Consider the following 19,345-nt stretch of genomic DNA (forward strand, 5'->3'; position numbering starts at 1 on the left):
TTGAACGTTCTAATTTGGATGAATGCAGAATGGAACAAGTGAGGTGACACAAGTGATGTATGACCTCTGTGCATGTGTTGTGCCAACAAATCAGGATTTATGCCCAGTGAACAGACATCTGGGAACAGCCCAGTCCATTTTTGAACCATTTAGCCTTAATTTTAATTAAATTTCCCTAACAAAAATGTGTGTGGCCTGCTGCTGGACACTAAAAAAAAAAAAAAAGCTCAGTCTTTATGGCTCTATTTACCCTCTTCTGCTCTCAGTCTTAAAACAGTGGAATGAAATGAACCTTAAAAAAAAAGAAAAAAAAAGAATTCTGGCTAAATGCAAATTCAGGAATCCCACTCTGCTTAAACCAAAGTATTAAAGGTAAAGAGACCCCTGACCATTAGGTCCAGTTGTGACCAACTCTGGGGTTGCGGCGCTCATCTCGCTTTATTGGCCGAGGGAGCCGGCATACAGCTTCCGGGTCATGTGGCCAGCTTGACTAAGCTGCTTCTGGAGAACCAGAGCAGTGCACGGAAACGCCGTTTACCTATTTATCTACTTGCACTTTGATGTGCTTTCAAACTGCTAGGTTGGCAGGAGCAGGGACCGAGCAACAGGAGCTTACCCCGTCGCGGGGATTCAAACCGCCAACCTTCATATCGGCAAGTCCTAGGCTCTGTGGTTTAACCCACAGTGCCACCCGCGTCCCAAAAACCAAAGCATTACTTAATTGTAAAAGAAGGCTTTCACCAAACCCGGCAGAAGGACAACTTGAGCACCACTGGTTTCTTAGGACAGCTTTATCCTGTGTTTCTGCCTCCCTTAAGCTGGGGAATACCTGGCCTGTTGTTTAACCCCTCCACTCCCCATGTCCCGCAGCCCTTATACCCAGCTCTGTTGTTCCAAATTTCTCCCCTTGCCCATGCTCCCAGTCCCTTCTCCCACTCCCTGTCCAGGCCTCCTTGGATGACACATTAACTCACCGTCCAAAATTGGCAAGAGCTGCTTTATTGGCCATACATGTCTGTACCACAGCTGAAGTCCATCTGCGTGCAATTTTATTTCTGAAACTGAATATGGGGTCTTGCAGGAGGGGGAGTGGTAATGGAGTGTGTGTCACACTTTGTCCTGTGGGTAAAGCACACCCACTTGTCGGCGAGCTTCCTCCAGGATGGAATTGACCAGTTCGCTGTCCGCATGTGTCAGGATGGGACTTTCTTTCAAACCTAGAAGATGTGGGAAGGGAGGAGAGAGGGCTAAAAACAAAACAACAGGTTTCCAAATTCCTACTTGGCCAGGAAGCTCACTGGGGGACCTGGACCAGTGGATGTACTCCCAAAGGCTGGTTTTGAAGCAAACTTTCCATCTTCTCTCACTCTACTCCCTCCCTTTTTAAAAACGTGGCTTATTGAATTTCTCCCCAGGCAATCTAATAAAAGCGAGTCAGCGGTGTTTCAGTTACCTTTGAGGAGACACTGCCGGACATGCTCCGCTTCGTAGCGCAGGCCGGTGCTGTTCTGGAAGTGCATTTTCTGGGACGGGGGAGGCAGGGGAAACTCTTCTCTCTCCCCGTTGACCACCAACTCGGTTGGGCACCAGAAGTGAGATGGAATCTGGCAGGAAGCAAGGGAACTGAGAGAAAGCTGGGGAAGGTGTGTGCGCCTGCCTATGCCACAAAACTGGCTTCACACAGCCACTGTCAAAGAAAACGGACAACACCACCCTGTATTATCCTACCTCCTGCTTCCTTCTCCTCATCTGCCTAGAACGCCCTTCTTCACATACAAGGTGTTTCTTGTTAGGTTGTGGGCGAACATAGCAGACGACACAGCGATTCTTCAAACAGCTCTTCTTTATTCCGATGTCAGAACAGAACTAAACTGAGGGGCTCAGTCAGCCTGCTTATATAGGGCTCCAGTACCTTGTTATTATAACAACATTCTAAAACTATCCAATCACAGAACGTCACTTTTCGATCCTTCATTTGCCTACGAAACTATCCAATCAAAGAACGTCACTTTTCGATCCTTCATTTGCATAACTATCTACAGTATCCCCCTGCTGGCCCAGGGTGATAACTTCAGTACATAACATTTCTGTTGCAACATTTGGGCCATATTCACACACCCTACATGTAAGGAAACTTTAAACAGTCATGGCTTTCCTCCGAACGATTATAGGAACTAGGGATGCTGAGAACTGTCAGACTCCATATTCCCCTCCTAGAGCTACATTTCCCATTGCTCCCTTGGAAGAGGGACAGATAGTTAAACCACTCTAGGAATTCTAGCTCTGGGAGTTACCTATCAACACCTTTAACAAACTACAGTTCCCACAATTCTTTGTGGGAAGCCACACCTGTTTAAAGTGGTATCATAGTGCCTTAAATATGGGAGTAAATGTGACATTGCTTTTCGGCTAAGGACTCCATTTTGGATTGCAGCACAGGGCTGCCTCCACACCTGGGCTCCAGTTCTTTGACCCCAGGTCCCCTAATGTTATTGGACTACAAATCCCATCGTCTCTAGCCTGCTTAGTGACGATGAGAGTTGTAGTCCAACAATATCGGGGGAGGGGGGAAGGGTTGAAAAAATACATTTCTAATAAACCAGGTACAATTTCCCCCCTCAAACTGCCTTAGCCCCTGGATTGGAAACTAGGAGTTACCTCGATCATGCCCTTGGTGCCGTTAATGCTGGCTCGATTTGGCATCCTGGCTGTCATGGTGCAGGTGAGGACAGCCTGGCGATTTCCCGAGTAGTTTAGGATGACTGACACGGTTTTGTCCACACCTGAGGAAAAGAAAACACAAGCCTGTCACTGGGGGGGACACGACCTCTCCCGCCCTCAGTCTTCTTTGGCACCCACTCACAAACACACCTCAGCAGTTTTTATTTCTTCTTTTAAATGTTACCATCGCAGCACAAACCTGCCACCCTGTCCCCCCTCAGGCTGAAAAGCAGAGGCAGGGATTATAAATGCTCACACCAGAGTGGAGAAAAACCAAATTAAAGTTTGACAAAGCAAAAAGAAGTTTCTATAGTGTGTCAAAATAACAACAACCATCATCATCCTCTGTATTACTTGCCCTTCACTAGCAAGTCCTAGGCAGGTGACAACAATTGAAAATTGAAAACATTTTACAGTATAGTCTCAGATTATAGTCACAGGAATTTGATGGACTCTGAAGGAACGCATCTCAGGTGTCAAAGAGGTGCATCTTCTGGATTTCCACATCTTCATCATTAGTGTAGCTCCTCAGTTCTTCTCATCTGTTTGTGGGAATTAAGGTATCCCAACCTCCACATCCGTACTGCTCCCCTTCCTTCCCCAGTAAGAAGGGCCAGCTCTACCATTGGGCAAAATGAAGTGAGAAACTTCAGGCAGCAGAATGAGACACCATTTTTTAAAAAGGCAGCAAATGATTCAGTAAAATGTAATTACAGCTCTTGGCTGACCTTTCCTTTGTTTTTCCTTCCCTTTCTGGATTGTTGGCTCAGATTCCAGGGTCATCTTGTTTTGTCAGCTAATGCTTGGGAGATGGTCTCTTAAAATCTGAGGCACTCTGTGTGCTTCTGAATGAGATCCCTGGGAGAGTTTGGAGAAGACGTTCTTCCAGCTGAACAGTCAGAGACAGGAAGTAGCAAAGGGAAGTTTGAAAGAAAGAGGGACAGAGACAGGGAGATGGCAGAAAGCATGTGGCCTCTGTGGGGAACAGATGTGACATAGTGGATCTATTGTCCTGCAGTTTGTCCCCACTTGTCGTCTGCTTGTCGATTTGTAACTGGCAATACATATTAAAAGAACCCCACAAGCAAGCAATGTTCTGTCACCCACAGCAAAATCGAACCTGCTAGCACTACCCTGAGACAGCAGAGAGTACATAGGGATGGAAGGATCTGTCAGTTGTAAAATCTGGAAAAGTGAGAGTTTAGAAACATGACTGTGTTTTAGCTCTTATATTATATGGATTTGATAGATTTGACTTTAATTGTGAATTGTACTGAATTTCTCCCCATATGTAAGAGCGCATTCTGAAAAAATTTACACATCACTTGGGAAGACAGGCAAACTAATACCAGTGTACTGGAAGAAGCAAAGATCACCGGTGTTGAAGCAATGATTCTTCAACACCAACTTCGTTGGATTCATAATGTTGTGCGGATGCCTGATTATGGTCTTCCAAAGCAACTACTCTATTCTGAACTTAAAAATGGAAAGCGTAATGCTGGTGGTCAACGAAAGAGGTTTAAAGACTCTCTCAAGGCAAATCTTTAAAAATGTAGTGTAAGCACTGACAATTGGGAAACACTGGCCTGTGAGTGCTCCAACTAGAGAACAGCCATTACCAAAGGTGTCATGGGTTTTGAAGACGCTCGAACTCAGGACGAAAGGGAGAAGCATGCTAAGAGGAAGGAACGTTTGGCAAACCCTCACCATGATCAACTCCCACCTGGAAACCTATGTCCCCACTGTTGAAGGACATGTGGATCCAGAATTGGCCTCCACAGTCATTTACGGACTCATTATTAAAACCGTGTTCATGGAAGATAATCATACTTGGCTATGAGTGATCACCGAAGAAGAAGAAGAAGAAGAAGAAGAAGAAGAAGAAGAAGAAGAAGAAGAAGATATTTATTTAAGGAGGGCACCTTAAATACTGTAGGAACTTTCTGACTCATGACTTGGGCCAGCCCTTTTTTTCATTTGGTTTCCTTGATGGACAGTTTCTGAAACTCCTTACTTCTTCCCCTGACAAGGAAAGTGACCAGCCAAGTACTCACCTGTATCGTGCAGGAATCCAGAGGCCAGAATGGACTCCGGCTTCTCTCCATTGAAGACCATGCAGGCAAACTGGATGCAATAGCAGCCAATATCCAGAAGGCCACCTCCCCCCAGCTCTTTCTCCACACATCTGGGGATGGAGAGTTGCGGGCTCCCAAATTCAGCATGTAACACCATCACATCCCCGATAGAACCCTGGCTGAGCAAGGAACGGATCTTCTCTGAAGCAGGGAAAAAACGTGTCCACAGACCCTGGCGTACAAAAATTGCAGGTAGCCATGTTGGCACATTGTGTTTGTGGGGGGTATCCAGAACTGGTCCTTTATTATGACAAGCTACGTAAAACCCCATAAAGAAGTGAGCAAGGTAAAAAAAATATTCCTCAAGCTGTGTATACAGTGATAAAACCCTCAGTTTGCATTTTTGATAGTCTTAAGAACAGGGGTCGGCAACCTTTTTCAGCAGGGGGCCGGTCCACTGTCCCTCAGACCTTGGGGGGGCGGGCGGACAATATTTTTTGGGGGGAAATGAATGAATTCCTATGCCCCACAAATAACCCAGAGATGCATTTTAAATAAAAGGACACATTCTACTCATGTAAAAACACGCTGATTCCCGGACCATCCATGGGCAAGATTGAGAAGGTGTTTGGGCCACATCTGGCCCACAGGCCTTAGGTTGCCTACCCCTGCTTAAGAACATGGGGGTTTTGATGCCAAGAATGGCTGAACCTTCAGATGTTGCTGGATTGCAACTCCCATCATCCCTGACCATTGGTCAACCTGATGGGAGTTGTAGTCCAAAACATCTGGGAGGCACCCAGCTAGGGAAGGCTGTGTTAGGGCAGCAGGTAGAAGGGCTGATTTGAATGCTGGCAACTGGCTGCCAACCCTTTTGGACTTCTAGCGCTGGGCCAGAAGAAACAGCATTTCCACAAGGAATGCCAAAACACTGGGGGTCTAGTTTCCAGCAGGGCTCCCCCCCCATTGCTTCCCATTTGAATTCCCCACAGTTTAGTGTTTATATTTGAACCCTAAACCATAGCTATGGCTTGTTTAAACAAGTCAGTTTCGTAACCTATGGTTTGGAGCTAGCTTGCTTCAAGCAAACCATAAGTGCAGATGATGCAATGAGCGGCAATTAATCAAAAACAGAAGTCAGATGTTCTAGGGGGAAAGATGTCTAAGCCTGGTGGGTGGGGAGGCTAGGCTGGTTCACACCACAATAAACCATGGTTTGTGATCACGTCCAAACATAGCCAATGACTTGGTTTGAACATAATGCTAAGCTAAACCATGGTTTAGCGCAAAGAAGCAAACATACAGGACCCCACAGTAAAGACCGCAGCTGCTATGTTCCTCCCCTGGTCTTGCTGCTGCTGCTGCTGTGTTACATGGGGCTAATCCATGGTTTGATTTAGCATTATGTTCAAACCCAGGCTCACAGTTTGCTCCAGACAAAGCATGATCTGCAACGCTTGTTCTTTATCTACCACTCCCCCAGACAAACCACAACCCTGGATTTGATTCTAATGCTCAGGCAAATTGTAGCTTAGCTCACAGCAATGTGGCAGCAGCAGGATCTAGGAAGGAGTGGGATCTCCACTCCGGGAAGTTGCACCTTTGCTAGTTGGCACTAAAGGCTTATCCTCACTTACCTTTTGCTCTGCTCTTTCCAGGCACAGGTCCACACTTTAAAAGTTCCATGTCCAAGGGACCTTTTTTTCCCCTGCCCTGGAGCTTTCCCTGAGAAAAACACACTCTTTAGTGCTCATTTGGAGCAAATGGCAATTTGAGTATTTCATGGGTTGCTGTTTGCTCTGGTTCAGCTTTAAAGAGAGGGTTTTTGTGGGGGAAGCCAAAAAAAAGGGATGCTTGGACCTGGAACTTTAAAGTGCAGGCTATGCTTGGAAAGAGCAGAAGAAAAGTAAGCGTGGATAAGCCCTAAGCCATGGTTTGGTGAAACTCCAGCGGGTGCAGAATGCTGCGGCGAGACTCCTTACAGGGTCCTTGCTGCGAGATCACATTCACCTGGTGCTATACCAGCTGCACTGGCTCCCAGTGGAGTACAGGATCAGGTTTAAGGTGCTGGTTTTAACCTCCAAAGCCCTATATGGCCTAGGACCCTCATACCTACGGGACTGCCTCTCCTGGTATGCCCCACAGAGGAACTTACGGTCTTCAAACAAAAACATCTTGAAGGTCCCGGGCCACAGAGAGGTTAGGCTGGCCTCAACCAGAGCCAGGGCTTTTTCGGCTGTGGCTCCGATCTGGTGGAACACTCTGTCACAAGAGACTAGGGCCCTGCGGGACTTGACATCTTTCCGCAGGGCCTCCAAGACAGAACTGTTCCACCAGTCCTTTGGCCAGGGCACAGCCTGACTCCCTCCTTGGGCAATCCTCACAGAACTTCTAGCCCAATGGTTGCCATTAATTTGATTGGAATTAATTTTATAATGAAATGATTTTAGAATGTTTTATCATTTTACTGTTGCTAGCTGCTCTGAGCCCGGCTTCGGCTGGGGAGGGCGGGATATAAATAAAAGTTATTGTTATTATTATATGTGAACTAACAGGCTGTGGTGGACATTGGGCTTTGAAATTCCAGCGGCGCTGAATGCCGCTGTGCGATGCCAACACTCGCCCCCTCCACCTCTTGCTTTCCGTTGTTCATCATTGTTGCAATGTCCTCTAGGCTTGGCGCCCAGTGCCGGTGGGCCGGTTGTGATCCCCTAAGTCTGCCTCTGCTTCAGGGGGACTGCCTTTGCCTTGTACCTCCATGAAGAAGACGTTCTTTTGCCGAGCTGCCTGCACCAGGGCCTTCACTTCTGCGGTGTTCATGCCCAGCGGTTTCTCACACAGCACGTTCTTCCCAGCCTGGATGAAGAGGAGGCTGGTAGGGAGATGATATGGATTCACCACCCCAATGTGGACCACATCTGTAACAGAGATTTGAGAGAGTGAATACATAGCCAAGACCAGCAGGAAATGGGGGGTGGGCGAGAGACAGTGGAAAAGACCCTGATTCTACCCGCCTACTTAGTTCTGTGCAGTTCAGATAATCTTTTTTATGCCCCACGAGTATTGAGTGTTTGTTGCCAATGTCAAGAGGCAGCAGCGATTTCCACGATTTGGGCAGTCCTTGCAGGGAAGTCTTTTGTTAGCAGACTACCTGACAGTACTAAAGTGTGCTAAAGTGAATCAGACTCACAGTCCACCTAATGGCTACGGGAAAGAACTGGGTAACAAAAAACAAACTTTGCAGGGTGCATAGGGTAATCTGAAATGTTGTTCTCAAGCTAACAATAGAGGTATTGCTTGAAAGGACGGCCTATCGTAAAATATCTTGTCTCCATGCTTCTTTTGATTTGCTTTTCGTGACCCAGTCTCAGCTCTACTTGGAAGGTCAATGCATGTTGGAAATAAATAAATAAATAAATAAATAAATAATAGCAACAACAATTGTACCTTGCCCATCTGACTGAGTTACGCCAACTACTCTGGGTGGCTTCCAACAAAATACAAAAACACAATAAAACATCAAAAATTAAAAACTTCCTGAAACAGGGCTGCTCTCAGATGTCTTCTAAAAGTCATATAGTTGTTTATCTGTTTGACATCTGATGGGAGGGCATTCTACAGGGAGGGTGCCACTGCCAAGAAGGCCCTCTGCCTCGTTCCCTGTAACCTCACTTCTCACAATGAGAGAAACACCAGAAGGCCCTCAGAGCTGGACCCCAGCATCCAGGCTGAACGATGGGGGTGGAGACCCTCCTTCAGGTATACAGAGCCAAGTCTGCTTTAGTTTTGCACACTATATTATTGTCAAGCAGTCTGCTAACAAAAGAACCCCTGGCACAGACAAGTGCCAGCCCCTCATACAACAGGGAATCAAATCAAGCGTTATGCATTGTGCATATGGTAACCAATTAAATACCCCACATCTCAAGCTCCTGCTGGCTCCCAACATAACCTTGGATAACCTCGGCAGAAAGAAGGGAGGGAATCAGATGAGCCTGATATGTCCATGTTTGCTGAGTCAGCTGCTCACCAGCACAGAAGCTTTTACTTAGATGTAGCAAAAAGTGGTGAGGCACATAGATAACAGATTATTTCTTTCTGAGGAGAGAGTTTAGAAAGGCCACAAATTATATTTCCAAGAAGTGGGTCGCTACAACAGCTCAATAGATCCTTTGTTCCTAAAAATAATAATTAAAAAGCTTCAGAAACTTGCAAGCAAAGGATACAAAGGGCATCAGTGTTCCTCAGGGGACAGATCCTATTTTATCATCCTGTAGTAGCCATGTGGCATTGTCTGTAAGAGAGCTGGCAGGCACAAGCCCTAAGGCAGTGGTTCTCAACCTGTGGGTCCCCAGATGTTGTTGGACTACAACTCCCATCATCCCTCAGCTCTGGCCTTGCTAGCAAGGGGTGAGGGGAGTTGTAGTCCAACAACATCTGGGGACCCACAGGTTGAGAAAGGCTGCAGACGCTTCGCATCAGGCATCAGCCTTGGACAGACAGTGAGGTCACAGCACCTGGAAAGACCCCAGCGCTGCCTCGAAGGAAAGGCCATAGTAGCTCGTTGGTAGAAGGACCCGAGTTCAATTCCTGACATCTCCAGAAAGAGCTGGGATTGTCCTGCTTGAATCCCTGGAAGACCACCCAGGTCTCCCCAGCAGCCCTTGGAAGAAGGCTGGGAAGAAAGTTTTAAACTCACAGAAGTGGGAACTCAGTTTTGGGGGCAAGGATGGGCCTGCCGGATGTCACTGGACTCCTGTTCCCATGAGTCCCGGCCGGCAGTGCCAAGGAAGGTCAAGGACGATGGGAGTTGCCCTCTCTCTAGCCACAAGTTTCCCAGCCCTGTTTTAGGAGGGAAGGCAGCTCACCAACATCAGCATCCTCAGCCAGTTCTGCGTACAAGCCGTAGGCCTTGGGGATGCCGTGGATCTTGGCATATTGCTGAGCCCGGCTGAGGTCGCGAGAAGCAATGGCCACCACCTGGAGGAGAAGAAAGAGTTAACGGGCAGGAACTCATCCTCCCCCCCCCCCGCCAACTTTCTTATAGTGCCTGCATTATGTCTTAGGTATCAAAATGCCAACCCATTCCACCCCCTTATTGAGGGGGCAATCCTATGGCTAGGATCCACCAGGATGAGCATTTTAGGATCCAGTGGATCTTTGTCTCCACAGCTTGATTTGTGGCTCAGCTGCCCTTAAGTCCCTTGACCTTGGCTCAGCTGAACTTACGAAGCCATATACCTTCCGATGCTTTCAGTCACCTGCCTTCAGATGCCTTTTAAAGGTTGTATAGTTACTTATCTCCTTGGCTCAGGGGTTCCATTACTCCATACCCTCCAAGATTTACCCAGTGAAAACAGGGACGTCCTAAGGAAAAGTGGGACATTCCAGGGTCAAATCAGAAACCAGGGCGGCTTCTGTAAATCCGGGACTGTCCTGGAAAATAGGGACACTTGGAGGGTATGCAATACAGTGGTACCTCAGGTGAAGTACTTAATTCATTCCGGAGGTCCGTACTTAACCTGAAACTGTTCTTAACCTGAAGCACCACATTAGCTAATGGGGTCTCCTGCTGCCGCTGTGCCGCTGGAACACGATTTCTGTTCTCATCCTGAAACAAAGTTCTTAACCCAAGGTACTATTTCTGGGTTAGCGGAGTCTGTAACCTGAAGTGTATGTAACCTGAAGCGTATGTAACCTGAAGCGTATGTAACCCGAGGTACCACTGTACAGGCGAGCTTTAGGCCAGCTTCTTGTGAACAGGATTGTATTCCCTTTCCAGAGAAAACCTGAAGAGTTGTTTTTGTTTTAAAGATGTGGCCAACAACCCATTTGTGATATTTGCCAGGCTGCTTACAGAGTCAAGTGCCTGTGTAGAAGGATCCTTGGCACCAAAGGAGTGAGAAGGGTTACTACGTTCCAGCGCGAGCCGTTTCCTAGAGAGGCCAGAAAGGGAGCAGCAATCCAGGAAGGGCGTCTTCTCGAAGCTGAGAGGAAGTTTCTGCTGCCAATTGAGGTCACAAGCTCTGGGCTTCAGTCCCACAGCTGCCTCCCTCTCTCCTTCTAGGACAAACACCGACGCACAAGGCACAGCGAAGCACTTTGCAAACAGAGTCAACCAAACACTCTCCAGCGCAGGCAACCAATAATGAAAAAGAGAAGTCGTCTGCAAACATGCCTCCAGATCCAGCACCTGCGCCATAGGTGGGGCTCACAGGTTAAACACTTGGGCTGTGGAGAGCTGGAATTAAAATTCTTTCTAAAATGGTACAGAACTCCAGCCCAGCTAGCTAATATGGTAGCAGGGTTGAATTCTAACTGTTGGCACTGTAAACTAGCCAAGGGATGGGATGGGAATGCCCAGAAGTAAAGGAATTCTGGAATAAAATCCTAAAGGTTATTAATGAATTTTTTTAAGTGAAGCTTTCAACAGACTTTGATTTCATGACAATGGGTATACCTGGAAACACGGCTATGGAGAAAGGTGACCAGCTTACCTTCAAAGCTATGATTTTAGCGGGAAAGGCAACGATAGCTTTAGGTTGGAAAGAGAGAGAGAAATGGACAGTAGAGGCATGGAATAGTTATTTGTTTGAATTTATTCAGTTGGACATTGTCGCAGTCATGTCACAGGAAACGTGGAAGGTCAAGTCTACCACGATAAGGAACAGATGGAACCCCTATCTTCAGTGGATAGAAACTACTGGAACAAAAGACATTTGGTGGAAACTAAAGATGCTATGGCCGTGGCTGAGGATAATTATTTGAACCCTTCCAATGGAGATGGGTGGGTGGGAAGGGAGGGAGGGAAAGAAAAAATTGTACAGGAAATTTAAAAATTGGAAGGAGATAATATTATGTATGTAAGAATCCCGAACTAAACAAAAATAAAAAATACTTGGGCTGTGAACACACCAAAAATGTATAGCGCACCCCCCCAATAATCCCAGGAACTGTAGTCTGTTAAGGGTGCTAGGAACTGTAGGTCAGGGGGTTAACTAAAGTTCTCAGGATTCATGGGTGGGTGTGCCTTAAAGGGATGGTGTGTAAGCAGCCTCTGAGGCCCCAAACTCCCCCTTCAGATCTCTGGGACAGAAAGCTGCTGAAAGTGTTCACAGAGCCTAACCCCATCCCACTCATTTTCTGTCTTCCACGCTGGTCACTTCCGGGTAGGGATGCAAGAGAAATGTGATTGGGTTCACATTTAAAGCCAGATATATCAAATTTGCAGTTTCCAAAACAGCATGAGAATGGAAACTTAGGACTCGGCTATACAGCTGCAAATAAAACGTTGTGAATGTGTTGTAAAGTGCAATATACAACTGTGGCACTAGGTGGCGGCGGTGAGCTATAGCAAATTCAATGCATTTTTCAAAACGATTTTTTAAAAAAAGCATTTTCACAACGTTTTTAGCACGCGGTGTGTAGATTCCACCACAGCCATCTTTCAAAAGTTGCACATATCTGAATTTTGCGATGCAAGTTCTCCAACCAAACAATGCTTAGAGCAATGCACATATCAGGGGAAACTCTTCCTGAAAACGAATATACCAGCGAAAATTTTATATATATAAGAACGCATTATATCAGGAGAAATTGCTTGCAAAAATGTGCACATCAGTCAAAGCGGCATTTTCAGAAGAAAATGGCGACAGTCTAGTTTCTGTGACTGCATAGGCACCATACATTTAAAGCACATCCCCCCCCCCCCCCAGAAAAGAATCCTGGGAACCTTAGTTTGCTAAGAGTGCTGCAATTGTAATTCTGTCTTGGGTAAACTTCAGTTCCCATGACTCTTTTCAGTGTGGGGTGGCGGAAACTGCTTTAAATGTGTGGTGTGTACACAGACTTAGTCTCACACTCAGAGTTTCATTTCTCTTTGCATGAAGCCACCTAAATCTCATCATTTCCTAGCTGGGATGGTGGGTTGGGGTCAGCTATTGAGAGCCCTCTCCAGCAATACTTCTCCTGGTTCTGTGCATTTGCCCAGCCCCCGGTCCTCTGACACAAGTCACCTATCTGCTGTATGCAGTACCTTTTATTATCAAATTAGCTTTTATTAAAAAATTTGTTGTGAAAACAAACAAATAAACAAGGAAAAGTACAAATAGCATCTCCACTTTCAGTTCATAAGAGTCTTTGGAAGGAAACACCACCAGGGCTTTCTTTCAGCTACAACTTGCCAGAACTCAGTTCTATCATCTCTCATGTGGGTGCTGTTGCCATTATAAGAGAACAAGAGAGGCGCTCATGGTGAGTTCTGGCTCCTCTTTTTCTAGAAAAATAGCACTGTATGTGGTATTTAACAACCTAAGCAAGAGACAGCTGTTGCCCCAAGGAGATGAAAGTCTCAGATTTGGCAGAAGGTTCATGGAACAGGAAACTGTGAGTACATATGAGTCTGGATCAACCCGTCATTTAAGAACATCAGATCAAGCCAGAAGCCCATCTATTCCAGCATTCCCTTTTATTTTTAAATAATTACAGTGGTACCTCGGGTTACAGATGCCTCAGGTTACAGACTCCGCTAACCCAGAAATAGTGCTTCAGGTTAAGAGCTTTGCTTCAGGATGAGAACAGAAATTGTGCAGTGGCAGCATGGCAGCAGCGGGAGGCCCCATTAGCTAAAGTGGTGCTTCAGGTTAAGAACAGTTTCAGAATGAATTAAGTTCTCAACCCGAGGTACCACTGTATTGTGGACTGACTAGCTGCTTCAAAGAGAACAGCCGTTCTCCCAACCATGGAACATGGACTGGGTCTTGTTTCTTACGAGAAATGGTGGCAAAACCCCAAGCACATGGGTGCCACCTCCTCCGACAGGAAGCTATGATAGAAAATGGGCTTCTGCTGCCCAAGTGCTTTCCCTCTCAAAAACCACCCCTGCTACCTTGTGATCCTCGGGTGGCAAAGTCTTCAGGGCGACCAGGAAGTCGTGGGCGATCTTCCCTGCAGAGCAGATCCCCCAGCGTGTGACCACCATGGCAGAAGAGGGCGAGAGGCAGCAGATCTAGGAAGCATAAGCACACGGCTAATGGCAGAGCGGCGAGCTGCTCCGAGGAGGGAAACTTTCGTAACAGTTTAAGAGTTTGCTGCTTTTAAAAGCTCTCGGGAGTGGCGAGGAGCCAGCAGGGGGCAGCAGAAGCTCATGATAGGGAAGGGAATGGCAGGGTGTTGAATCCGGGAAAGGGAACCTCACTGCCTCAAAGTCCTGGGTTCTTTTAAGTCAAGGTTGGGGGACCAGTGGCCCTCCTGGACTACAACTCCCATCATGCCTCATAATTAGCCCCACTGATTTGAGTTGATAGGAACTGGAGGGCAGCAATATTGGGAGGGCAGCAGGTTCCCCACCCTGTGCCCTAGGGAGAGAACAATTCCCACTGCCCCACAACAGTGGCAACAGGGCTCTACGCCTTTCAGAGCTTCACGGGCTGCCATGTTAGGAAGAACTTCCCTATGGCATGCAGTGAGCAAACAGTCTTACATGGAGGGACGCGGGTGGCGCTGTGGTCTAAACCACAGAGCCTAGGAGTTGCTGATCGGAAGGTTGGCGGTTTGAATCCCCGCAACGGAGTGAGCTCCCGTTGCTCTGTCCCAGCTCCTGCCCACCTAGCAGTTTGAAAGCGCGCCAGTGCAAGTAGATAAATAGGTACCACTGCGGCGGGAAGGTAAATGGTGTTTCCATGCGCTCTGGTTTCTGTCACGGTGTCCTGTTGTGCCAGAAGCTGTTTAGTCATGCTGTCCACATGACCCGGAAAGCTGTCTGTGGACAAACGCCGGCTTCCTTGGCCTGAAAGCGAGATGAGCGCCACAACCCCATAGTCGCCTTTGACTGGACTTAAACGTCCAGGGGTCCTTTACCTTTTTACCTTTTCACATGGAGATAAAGGCTCTCAGTGGCTACTAGCAGCCATAGCTATGCTCTGCCTTTGCAGATGGTGGTAATAATGCTTCTGAATACCAGCTGCTGGAAATCTCAGGAGGGGAAAGCGCTCTGGTGTTTGGGTCCTGCTTGTGGTCTTCCCAAAGGGGCATCTGGTTGGCCGCTGCAAGAGCAGAACGCTGGACTAGATGGACCATGGGCAGCGGTGGACTTGGGGCTTTCAAATTTCAGCAGCGTGTTGTGTGGTGCCAAAATCCCCCCTTCACCTCTCATCTTCTGTTCATTGCTGCGGTGCCCCCTGTAGCACCCTTGGCTTGGCGCCCCATGCAGGCAAACTGGTCTTGCTCCCCTAAATCCGCCTTTGCAATGGGTCTCATTCAGCAGGGCTCTCCTTGCACGTTTAGCTGTTTGGCAGTGGAACACAGGCTGCCTCGGAGGGCGGCAGTAGGGATGATGAGGAAGGACACACAAATCTGCTTTCTGCTTACACAGGTGATGTATAGCTCTGATGTATCGCTCGTTCATCAGTTATTGTGTATAACAAGGGTAAGGGTAAAGGGACTCCTGACCGTTAGGTCCAGTCGTGGACGGCTCTGGGGTTGCGGCGCTCATCTCGCTTTCAGGCTGGGGGAGCTGGCGTTTGTCCAAAGACAGCTTTCCAGGTCATGTGGCCAGCATGACTAAACAGCTTCTGGTGCAACGGAACACCGTGACGGAAACCTGAGCGCATGGAAATGCCGTTTACCTTCCTGCCAGAGCGGTACCTATTTATCTACTTGCACTGTGTGTTTTTGAACTGCTAGGTTGGCAGGAGCAGGGACCGAGCAATGGGAGCTCACACCGTCATGGGGATTCGAACCACTGACTTTCTGATCGGCAAGTCCTAGGCTCTGTGGTTTAATCCACAGCACCACCCACATCCCTATAACAAGGATAGGTAACCCTTTTTTGGCCCAAGATCTGCATTCCATTCTGGCCTACCTTTGGAGGGTCACATGGTGGTGGGCGGGGCCAGAGGTGAAAGTGGGTGGAGCAATGAATGTCAACGTTATCTCTGGACAGGAGGCAAATGTCTGCACCAACATTCTTTCCTCCGTCCAGGCAATCAGGAAACGTCATCAGAGTTCAAGGTCACCTCCTAGCCAGCCGAAAACACTCAGGAGCTGAAGCTGGACTGGTGAGGAGGTGTGGCCTGGAGATAGGTGGCGTGGCCTGAGAAGACTTCCAAAAGCCAAAACAGACTTTCTGATGCTCCTTACCTCGGGATTATACAGTGGAAATGATGGCAAAGTATTTTTACGTTGCTTTATGGCTGTTCTATGTTCACCGCTTAGATACTCCTTAAGTGTGCGACATATAGTCTATAAATAAAATATATGTCACCTTGAGCACCTTAGCAGAAAGTTTAGCTAGAAATCAATAAAATAATCAATAGTGAGTAGAGCAGGGTAGAAGCTGGTCCTCCTGGGTTCTCTGTTGAGAGGCGTGTGGCATAGACCTAAGGAGGCAGGAGAGGTGGGTTCTGGTGTGGCTGGGTGGGTGGGGTAGGGGAGAAGTCGGCCTGTTTCTTTTTAGGCATGAGAACAAGTGAAATTCAAGCTGGGGTCACCTTGTCCCCTCCCTGTCTGCACCAAAGACTGATCTAAGGCGATGGAGAGCTGCACTGCTGAGCCAGGGGAAATTGGAGCCGAGTGCATTGGGATCCAGCTGCGACCAAAAAGGCAGGAGATGCAACCTGTGCCAGGCTTCTCAAAAAAATAAAATAAACTAGCCTGCAGTCTGAAGCCCATGTGCACGACACAGGTGCAATTTAAGGCACCCATGATTTGCTTTACCAATGATATTAATAATAGGGTCTGGGGCTGGGTCATTCACTGGGTTCTATGGAAGGAAGTGCTGGAAGCTGCCTGCCAACCCGAAACTGGTCTCCTTGCAAGGTTCTGTGGCCACAGTCCTTTGCCTCTAAGGCTAAAGTCACACCATCAGTTTAAAGCAACATGACACCACTTTAAGCAGTCATGGCTTCCCCCAAAGAATTATGGGAGCTGTAGCTTGTTAAGGGTGCTGGGGGTGTTAGGAGGCCCCCTATCCCCTACAATTATTTGATTGTTAAACTACACTGCGAGTTGTAGCTCTGGGAGGGGAATTGGGGCCTCCCATCAGCTCCCAGCACTGTATAAGTGCCTGATGAATGAACAATAAAAAGGGGGTCTGGAGGCGCCCTTTATTGAGCATTGATTTTGATTGGTTTGGCCAAGTCCCAGACATAAAGAAGTCATGGGTTTCTAAATTCACACACACTTCTGTCCTCTGTCCAGGCAAGAAAGAGGCAGAGTCTGAAGGGGGGTGGGGGAAGGGGGGCTATAGGGTTGCTTTTGGCCTTTAGCCTTAAAGCTCCCCACCCTGGCTGAGGGAGCTGTAAAGATTCCAGCCAAGGTGGCCAGCCTTAAGTACTATTAAAAAGGAGAGAAAAGGCCATGAACCCTGAAAAGACTATGGAAATAATGAATGGCATTGACTCTGAGCCCGTTTGAGGACTTGGTTATTGAGTAAAGGATGTGTTATGTACTGAAGTTCTCACCCTGGGCTAGCAGGGGGATACTGTAGATAGTTTTTACTCAGGTCCACATATGCAAATAAGGAATTGAAAGTGATGTTCAGTGATTGGATAGTTACGGAAAGTTGTTACTGTTGCGTTGTAGCTGAGCTCTATATAAGCAGGTTGGCTGAACCCTTCAGCTCAGTTCTGTTCTGGCCTGTGAATAAACAAGAGTTGTTTGAAGAATCGCTGTGTCGTCTGATATGTTCACCCACAACTTAACAGGATGACAACAAGGAATAGGGCCCTTTCGGTGGTCCAGCCTTCGTTCCTGTTTGTGGAACGCTCTCCCAAGAGAGGCTCACCTGGTGCCAACTTTGACAACGTAGCAGAGCCAGACAAAAACTTTGTTTCTATCACCAGGTATTTGAGTGTTGCGTTTATCACCCTTGGGGATGATTTCATTCTTTAAATTATTTTGTAATAATCGTGCTGATGGCTGTGAGAGAACACGCTTTGTAGATTGAGGTATATTTTCTCGATGTGTTCACCAGATTTGATTGTTTTATTGTGCATTGAACTCTGAATTTGTATGTGGGTTTTCTACTCAATGTGTGCTACTTTATATTGTACACCACCTCTAGGCATGTTCGAATAAGGCGCTTCATAAATATGAAGTAATAATAATAGAGAAGTGTGATGACAGAATATAATTTTTCATGACATTCTTGAAGAGATAGAACTCAGTTCACGTAAAGTAGGTTTGGAGGATAAATTTGATTCAGTCCACGTTTAAAGGCGAACCAGCTTAATCCGCACTTTCAGAAAACAATATGCAAACAGCCATCTTTCCAAATTTGCACTTTTCTGAATTTTGCCAGGCAGCTCTCCATTAAAGTAACATGCACAGAACTGCACAGACTAGACTAAAGCCTGTTAGAGAAAATCAAACACATTACTCCAGGGGGAAACTGCTTTGCAAAACTGCATGCTAAAACAGTGACGAATTTTCATGAGGACTTGAAAAAATTCATGAACTGATTTTGAAGTGTGGAGACTGCTAAACTAAGAAACAGAGAACCTGAAATTGACTCCTTTATCTTCCCCACAGCCTCAAGGCCTATTCAGTGAGATTCATTCTGGGACAAGACTCTCTCCCACTATCCCAGAGATTCCTGGTGAATTGACTCTGTGTACTCTCCCCTCTGTGCTCCCAGGAGTACACACTGCAGGGTTTTGCAGCTGTGAATACCTGAGCAAGCACAGCAGGAACCTGAGTGACCCTGAAACGATGCAGTTTCCCAGTGGCCAACCTGAAGCTAGGCTGAAAGGACACGACACCGGCTAGTTTATCTCTTCTACAGTTCCTTTTGCATCTCTGATCTGCCCTGCCTGAACCTCTCCCTCGGCTCCCACCCTGCCCCTCTCCTCCGCCTAATAATCCCTGAGCCAACTGTCTATTCCTGGTTTAATCCGACTGCAGCTGGCCAGCCACGTGCCAACCTAGCTGTCCCCTCCCGCCTACAGATAAAGTTGCCAACAGGCAGGGCGGGGCGGGAAGCAACCTGACTTGCTCCTACCCCTTTAACAGAGGGGTGGTTGATATGTAAAAAATAAATAAATCCGTAAGCAAAGCAAAGCATAGCTTGATATCAAATGGCTTGTAAAGGAACAGTTGCTGGGCCTGCTGGTTCCGAAATCAGCAACCTTACCTTGAGGAGCCTGAATACTGGCCCATCTCTTGCTTCTCTAGATTACTAGGATGGGAACCTGTGACCCTGAAGAAGAAGAAGAGTTTGGATTTGATATCCCGCTTTATCACTACCCGAAGGAGTCTCAAAGCGGCTAACATTCTCCTTTCCTTTCCTCCTCCACAACAAACACTATGTGAGGTGAATGGGGCTGAGAGACTTCAAGAAGTGTGACTAGCCCAAGGTCACCCAGCAGCTGCATGTGGAGGAGCGGGGAAGCGAACCCGGTTCACCAGGTTACGAGTCTGCCACTCTTAACCACTACACCAAGCTGGCTCTATCATCCCTGCAGATGGTATTGGACTCCATCCCGGACCGTTGGCCATGCTGGCTGGGGCTGATGGGTGCTTGGGGTCCAACTATCTATCCCAGCTCTGTG

At 47.3% G+C, this 19,345-nt stretch overlaps 1 protein-coding gene across 1 annotated transcript; it reads right to left on the bottom strand.

The window, feature by feature from the left end:
* Positions 1-981: 981 nt before the first annotated feature.
* On the bottom strand, positions 982-13,866 carry LOC310691833 (trans-1,2-dihydrobenzene-1,2-diol dehydrogenase-like). Its single transcript, XM_083472023.1, has 7 exons — positions 13,684-13,866; positions 9,665-9,776; positions 7,551-7,714; positions 4,776-5,028; positions 2,659-2,783; positions 1,454-1,604; positions 982-1,217 (listed from the first exon to the last, which is right to left on the bottom strand). The coding sequence occupies exons 1-7, from the start codon at positions 13,774-13,776 to the stop codon at positions 1,108-1,110; spliced, it is 1,008 nt and encodes a 335-aa protein (XP_083328149.1). The 5' UTR covers positions 13,777-13,866; the 3' UTR covers positions 982-1,107.
* Positions 13,867-19,345: the final 5,479 nt, after the last annotated feature.

This window comes from Podarcis liolepis (genome assembly GCF_965112155.1).
Source record: "Podarcis liolepis genome assembly, chromosome: 13".
In the NCBI taxonomy this organism is placed as follows: domain Eukaryota; kingdom Metazoa; phylum Chordata; class Lepidosauria; order Squamata; family Lacertidae; genus Podarcis; species Podarcis liolepis.

Coding starts and splice junctions, on each gene's coding strand:
- LOC310691833 (XM_083472023.1), bottom strand. CDS start 13,776: ATGGTGGTCACACGCTGGGGGATCTGCTCTGCAGGGAAGATCGCCCAC. Junction 1,605..2,658: donor GCACCAAGGGCATGATCGAG/GTAACTCCTAGT, acceptor GCTTCCTGCCAG/ATTCCATCTCACTTCTGGTG. Junction 1,218..1,453: donor CCGGCAGTGTCTCCTCAAAG/GTAACTGAAACA, acceptor CACATCTTCTAG/GTTTGAAAGAAAGTCCCATC.